This window comes from Populus nigra, chromosome 19, assembly GCF_951802175.1.
Source record: "Populus nigra chromosome 19, ddPopNigr1.1, whole genome shotgun sequence".
Taxonomy (NCBI): Eukaryota; Viridiplantae; Streptophyta; class Magnoliopsida; order Malpighiales; family Salicaceae; genus Populus; species Populus nigra.
The window spans coordinates 3,193,434-3,201,339 of record NC_084870.1 but is presented as its reverse complement, the minus strand read 5'-3'; the positions used below and the strand labels follow the sequence as shown (position 1 = coordinate 3,201,339).

Here is a 7,906-nt window from a genome sequence, read left to right as displayed (position 1 = left end):
AAGATTTTATTTGTTTTTATATTTTAAAAAAAGTTTAAAAATTTTATATATATATATTTTGACTTTAAATTATTTTTTTATGTTTTTAAATCTTTATTCTAAAAACAACTTTTAAAAAATATAAAAATATATTATTTAAATATATTTTCAATTAAAAAAAAACTACCAATGTCACCGGTACTCCCTGAATTATCTATACCCACCCACCCTCCCTCCCGGTTACCAAAAAACACACGAATGAAGGGAGGGCGGGCGGTTGGGGTTGTCTCTTGTTAATGTGTCCAATTCTTTAGAGAGGAGAGCAGCCAAGCCGGTGGTAGGCAATTAGCATCTCATCCCATCGACGATTTTAATGTCTGTCTCTGTCCTCTGTCCTCTGTCTCAGTCTCACTTGTCCTGCATCTGTTTGTCTATCTGTTTTTTCTGTCTGAAATACAATGTCACATTCTTCGAAGGTGTGACCCCCCACATCTCCTTCCTTTAATTACCCAACCCAACCCTTCGAGAATTGATGATTTATAATTTCATTCCAAGGAAGTAGTAGTAGAGTAGATAATGTGGACTCTCTATCCAAACCAAGCTCCTGTTCTCTGTTAATAAAGGCACCGTGTGCTCCTTTTTTGGCCCTTCAAGAACAGGTGAGGTGAAAGATGGTTTTCAATTTAATTTAATGAATGAAGTGGGTTTTCTTCAAATTTAGCACGTTTTCGGGTTTTTTTTTTTTTTTTTTTTGCTTGTTAAAACCAAGCAGCTAGCCATGAAAGAGACAGAGAAGAAGAGCTTGGATCCACAACTATGGCAAGCCTGTGCAGGAAGCATGGTTCATATCCCTCCACTCAACAGTATAGTCTTTTATTTTCCACAAGGTCATGCCGAGCACTCTCAATCCCCTGTCAATTTCCCTCAAAGAACCCCTTCCTTCATCCTCTGCCGTGTTGCCACTGTCAAATTCCTTGCCGACCCTGACACCGATGAGGTCTACGCCAAGATCGGCTTCGTCCCTTTACCAAACACTGACCTTGATTTCGCTCATGATAGGGGACTATGCGGTAATGGGAACGACAGTGACAGCTGCCCAGACAAGCCGGCCTCTTTTGCAAAGACACTAACTCAATCTGATGCTAACAATGGTGGGGGTTTCTCTGTGCCTAGATACTGTGCAGAGACGATTTTTCCAAGGCTGGATTACTCTTTGGATCCTCCCTTGCAGACTGTGATTGCTAAAGATGTGCACGGTGAGGTGTGGAAGTTCAGGCATATTTATAGAGGGACACCAAGGAGGCATTTGTTGACTACTGGATGGAGCACTTTTGTTAACCAGAAGAAATTGGTTGCTGGGGATTCAATTGTGTTCTTGAGGGCTGAAAATGGCGATCTTTGTGTTGGAATTCGCCGCTCCAAGAGGGGGATTGGAATTGGAAGTAGACCTGAATCATCATTAACTACTGGGTGGAATTCCAACAATGCTACCTGTGCTATACCATATGATGGATTTTCACTTTTTGTCAAGGAAGATGAGATGCGAAATGGGGAAATGAAGGGAAGGGGGAAGGTGAAGCCTGAAGAGGTTTTGGAGGCTGCTGGTCTAGCTGCTAATGGAAAGCCTTTTCAAGTCGTTTATTATCCGCGATCAAGCACCCCAGAGTTTTGTGTCAAGGCCTCTTCAGTGAGGGCAGCAATGAGGATCGGTTGGTGCTCTGGGATGAGGTTCAAGATGGCTTTTGAAACAGAGGACTCTTCACGGATTAGCTGGTTTATGGGGACTGTTACCTCTGTTCAGGTTGCTGATCCCGTCCGATGGCCTAATTCTCCATGGCGGCTACTCCAGGTTCTCTACTTTGTCGTATCTCTGTTGTTGTTTCTTGTGTAAGAGTGTTGGATTGCTCCTGTTGCTCAATTGGCATTAAGTAACTGCTTTCTTCCTCGTACTAATTTATGTGGTTTTGCAAGTTTTTCTCAAATTCCAGTGTCTTTTTATTCTCTCTTCTACCACCCTTATTTTGCTTCAAATCTAAACCATGAACGAGTTTCCTTGAGATGTGAGTTGAGTTTGGAGATGGGTTATACTTAGGTGCAGTAACTTGATCTGGACCTAGATGCAAGTTGTTTTTCCAGGCCTCTTCCTTGCTAAATTACGTACTTCCTTATGTCTTTCAATTCTTCAAGGATTAAATTTTAGATGTCATCTTCCTCAGGCTTGCTTTTAAACTTTTCGTTTGCCCAAGTTTGTTTTTGTTTCATTTTCTTTTCTTTTTTCGGTAATCAGTTATTTCCTCTTCTGCCAAAGATATTCTGCCACTTCCCAACCTACTTCTACCTTCCAACTATTCTATGATATGGCTGTATTTGATGCCCGAAAAAACACCAAGTTATTTGTTGGTTCTAGACAAGTTGACGGCGTAATTTTTGTGGAAGTCATATTAGGAGTATTCTATACAGTTAAATGTCCTGATGGCAGCACATGACAAATATATGTAAATCAACGGTGGAACATTTGCTATCATAATTGAAGTTTCTGATGAGTAGAAACAGATCACAATACATGTTGAGTATCTACTCAATTGACAAGGTTCATAGCATTTCATTGTCCTTCAAGGTTTTGATGCGGGGTTTTGTACTGCTAATATTTACTTGTTGAGGGGTGCATCATTATTTTACTGTCTGCACAAATAGTTAACGTTGTCCGGCATGGCTTATTCATTAAATGATGTACAAATTGGTGCTCTAGAAATGGAACTCTTTGTATATATGACTGGATAAATTAGGGATCACTGTACTGAAATGAATAATTTAGGATAAATGTCGAAGCCAATTTTCTATCCTAGATGATTTCCTAAAGGTTTCAGAATTTTTTTTTTTCCTTACCTGATCATGTTTCAAGTATAGAACTGTTGCACTTTGGATAATTATGACTTGAGTTTGGCATGTGATGGCTTCCTTGCTGATAATTGTTAGTTTCAGTATCAGTTGAATCTTGAAACTTTGAATTTCTGATTGTTCTTGCATTTGAAAATTGTGTTTAACGTGTTTAAAATTGTTATTAGCTTAAGTCTAAATTCACATGGCCCTGCTTTAGCGTCTTATTCTTATAACTTCTACCAAATGGTGTTGCAGGTGGCATGGGATGAGCCAGATTTGCTACAAAATGTAAAGCGTGTCAGCCCATGGCTGGTTGAATTGGTGTCAAATATACCAGTTATCCACCTGTCACCCTTCTCACCACCAAGAAAGAAGTCGCGATTCCCACAACAGTTAGGCTTTCCACTTGACCTCCAATTTCAATTGCCATCATTTTCAGGCAACCCCCTTGGGCCCAGCAGCCCCTTGTGTTGTCTATCCGATAACACTCCTGCAGGCATACAGGGAGCCAGGCATGCTCAATTTGGAATTTCATTATCCGATATCCAGTTTAACAACAAACAGCAGTCAGGGATGTTTCTATCCAGTCTCCAGCGGTTCAATCCACATTCTAGAAATTCTGAAACTTACCTGACAGGTCACACAAACAGCAATGAGAATATATCTTGCTTGTTAACAATGGGGAACAGCAACCCAAATTTGGAGAAATCTGATAATGTAAAGAAACACCAGTTTCTACTCTTTGGTCAACCAATACTTATTGAGCAGCATATATCTCATAGCTGTTCAACTGATGCAGTCTCTCAAGTTATTAATGAGAGAAATTCATCTGACGAGTCTTCCAGCAAGGAAAAAATTTCTGATGTATTACTGTCTGCACCTGGGAAAAAGATTTCACAAATAAAGCCGTGCGGTACTGGGTTTTCATGGCAGCAGAGTCTTCATAATACCAGTGAAAGTGGCAAAGATACTGGTCCCTGCAAGGTATTTTTGGAGTCAGAGGATGTGGGATGGACCCTCGATCTCTCTGCTCTTTGTTCTTACGAGGAGCTACATGGAAAACTGGCCAACATGTTTGGTATAGAGAGATCAGAAATGTCGAGCCATGTGCTCTACCGAGATGCGACAGGTGCTGTTAAACAGATTGGAGATGAACCATTCAGGTATCTGTTGTAAGGGAAAAGACAAACTCTTTCATCATTAGTTATCTTTCCATTTTGTGGACCTGGTATTTTGGGGACAAGACCTACTTGACTCCTAACTTTGCAATTTTGGATTCAGATTCTGTGTTACTTGCATTTAACAGATCTTGTCTTTTTTTCTCATGTTGGAAATGCAGTGTTTTTATGAAAACTGCAAAAAGATTGACAATTTTGATGAACCAACCTAGCACAGAAAGTTGGGAGGTAAGGCAACGAGGAGAAAAGAAGTGATTTTCATTTTGAAAGAGGAAATAATAGGCAATTTAGATGTTTAGATTTTTTTTTCCTTTCCAATGCATGCCTTTTTAGTTATTAGTTAGGGAATTCTTTGAATCGTAAGACAAATAAAGATTTATTTTCTACCTCGGCACATGGAAACAAAACTCAAATGGAAATCTCCGCTCGATTTTTCAGTCAGTTGAACGTTTTTGACTTGATCAAAGTTGATGATCTGTCTTGCAGGACATGGATCCCAGGGATGCGAAATGCTGAGAGTGGACAAGAGGCTCCAAATAAGACAGGTTGCATAACGCAGTGTGGGATTTGAGAGTAGTTGCTGTAAAAGAATGAACATGTGTTGTAGAGTTTTCAGTTGTTCAAGTAATTTGCTTATGGAAGCAGAACATAGAACTCCCATCTTTTATTGAAGCTGGTGTCTGAACATCATGTTTCTTAATTAAATGCAAAGTAACTGTGCTGTACTCGTGACTCCCTGAGTTTTCATTTCATGTATATGTTTTTTGATTGTTGCATCTTCTGAGTCTTGAGTGCAATTTTTATATCTGAGCTTGCTGTCAAGTAGTGAGTTTTTGGGCATAATAGCAGGAGGGATGGCAGGCAACTGGGGTGAGAAAACTGTGCACAGTCGAGGTAGTTGAATCATTTGTAAGGGATGACAGGCAGACAAAAACATAGGGAAAGAAACATGTGTATCGTCCAATATGTGTCCTGCCCCCATAATTATTATACATGAAAGCTGATGCTGAAACAAGACCAGCCCTTCTCTTCTACTCTTTAGGGTTTTAAAATCATTTGTAGGTACCAAGTAGTTCTTGGTAAAATAGTTTCATAAAAGATTGTGATCTTAGCTTTTATCGTCAGTCGTCAGGTGTAAGCATGGTTGCGTTCTTTTATGGCTATTTACCAATAAACACACTCTTTATTAAAAAAAAATTACAAAAAGCTACAATCTGAAAACATGATAATAGTTATTTTTTAAAATATTTTTTATTTTAAAATATATTAAAATAATATTTATTTTAATTTTAAAAAAAATTATTTTTTATATCAACATTAAAATATCTAAAAACATAAAAAAATTAAAATTTAATCCATTTCTATTTGAAGCAAAATGCTAAATAGAAGCGAAGATTTAATATTTTAATGTTTCTTAATCCATCACATATGAAGATTTAGATATATTATAATGGTTGATTGCAGTAAATCAATCTTATGAATAAGCATTAATACATCATTGATTGAAAAATTTTATATTTTATATTTTATAATTGAATTTTATTTATCTATTTATTTATTTTAAAGAAAATAAGAGGTTAAGATAGGAGCGAGGCTAGTTTATTTAGTATTGTAATAGTTTTTTATTTTTTAAATTATTTTTTATGAAAAATTATCAATATAATATTTTTTATGTATTTTTTATATACTTATATATATATATATATATTATTTTAATATATTTTTAATTAAAAAATACTTTTAAAAATTATCATATATCATATTTCCAAAACACTGAAACAAACTCCTGAAAACATGAAGAAGTGTTGACTGTCACGGCCAGGCTGGAGCGGTTTGGTCTGCTTTTTATTATTATTATTATTATTATTATTATTATTATATAACACTAATTTTACGATCCCAACAAAATAATTAATTATAGAATGGTGGGTGTTCTTTGTACAGTGTTGTAACTGTAGGAGGGGAAATAAAATAAAATAAAAGGAGAGAACAAACTTCTTGACAGGACATCATTAATATTACTTTAGTACTAATAAATAACATACACACGTGGAGGTGGGACCCAAGACAACTCACGACATCCACATGCGGCTTCCATTTTGTGTCGCCGTTTTGGTGGCCGGGCCCTTGGTCCACCTCCATGCTTGGATTTGACTCCACCCTATCCACCTTGCTTACCCACCCTTCCACTCCATTGTTCAAAGTTGAATCCCTAGAATACTTCCACCATTTCCAATTTTAATCTCTCTCTCATATTAATATTGTTTTTCTTTTTAAATTGATGATGATAAGGTTTTCTTAAATTATTTTTCTCACAATGAAATTAAAAAAAAATATTTGGGATTTAAACAACCCATTTACATTTAAATTAAAGTGTTTATAAAATATTATTTTTGTTTGCTTAAATGTCTTGTAAACCTTTAGATCATGCTAGTTCCTTATATCATTTTTAATAACCCCAATCTAACTATGATTAACTTTTAAAACTTGTGATCTAGAATATAAAACAATGATAACTCTATGAAATTCATATTGTAATAAATTCAAAACCTTAATTCTAATACACCAAATATTGAAGGCTAAAAATAAAAAAACAAATCCAACAAAAATTCAACAAAAATCACTCAAGTAAACTTATATTGATGGTCGCTGCTATGTAGCGAGGAGAGCCAAATTTTTCTAAACACAAAAAAGTAAAAAGTTACAGTGACACTATAGTTCCTAAAGAAGCATGAAAAATTGAAACCTTGATCATTGAGTCGACTGAGTTTAATAAGTTTGATTAATTTAATATTATTAAAAAGAAAAGGCAATTCTAATTTAATAATCTGAAAAACAAAGTAAATTTAAGCAAATCTCCTAAACTTGGATTACTTACCCAAATTCATGACCCATTAAATCATAAACTCGAGTTCAATTAAGAAGCTCAATTTTCAACTAAATTAATATTAAAAGATAAAATTAAAAAAAAATCAATTCTCTATATGATTATCCAAAAAAAACAATCAATTAAAAAAATTACCAACATGAAAAAAATAGCAATCAAATAATGAGAATCAAACGTAATGGGAAAAAAGAATCAAGGAGGATAAAATTTTAAAAACCATCTTAATTTTAAAAAAAATGACAATCAAATTAACGTTGAATAATAAAATAGAAAGAAACAATAAATTAAAAAATATTATTGAAGCAAAGGAAATAACAATCAAAATAATAAAAATCAAACCTAATAGAAGAAAAAAAGTTAAAAAGGATAGAATTATAAAAAAAAACAAATTTAAAAATCATCTTAATTAAAAAGAAATAGCAATCAAAAGAATTTGGATTAAATTTGATAGATGAAAAAAATTAAAGATAGATGAAATTGAAATAATTTATTCAAATAAAAAAAATATCAACTAGAATAACAAGGACTAATTTTGAAAGAAAAACAAATTGAAAGGTGACTATGAAGTTTTTGAAAGCCAACATATAATTTGAGGAGGAGAAAGATAAAATAAAAAAAAAATCAAATGGTATCAAACCAATATGAATTACCATACACGCTCCACTCAGAAAGATAGGCACACCGACAAGAATTAAAAAAGACCAAGGATGGTTGTTTTGATAACTATAAGCCACTGCATGCGTCGTATGAAAATGATGCAGTGACTCACAAGCTAGCACTAGCAATAAATTTTTATTTTTTTATATCATTCAAAATATTAAATTATCTCTGAGCTCATATGAGAATAACAAAAAATCAATGTAAAAGTACAAAAAAATCTCCTCTAGTCCTGTGTTTAGAAATTTTTAATCCAAGAAAAAATAATGATTTAATTGTACTTTAAAAAGTGAAATTTAAAAAAAAAACTTTCATAAGCATATTT

At 34.3% G+C, this 7,906-nt stretch overlaps 1 protein-coding gene across 2 annotated transcripts; it reads left to right on the top strand.

The window, feature by feature from the left end:
* The first annotated feature begins 233 nt into the window (after positions 1–233).
* Positions 234–4,813, top strand: LOC133680342 (auxin response factor 18-like). Of its 2 annotated transcripts, XM_062103225.1 has the most exons (5): positions 235–638; positions 752–1,828; positions 3,115–4,022; positions 4,199–4,265; positions 4,524–4,813. In XM_062103225.1, the coding sequence occupies exons 2-5, from the start codon at positions 758–760 to the stop codon at positions 4,551–4,553; spliced, it is 2,076 nt and encodes a 691-aa protein (XP_061959209.1). In that variant the 5' UTR covers positions 235–638; positions 752–757; the 3' UTR covers positions 4,554–4,813. The 2 variants fall into 2 exon arrangements, with proteins under 2 accessions (XP_061959210.1, XP_061959209.1); XM_062103226.1 differs by lacking the exon at positions 4,199–4,265 and having other exon boundaries at positions 234–1,828.
* Positions 4,814–7,906: the final 3,093 nt, after the last annotated feature.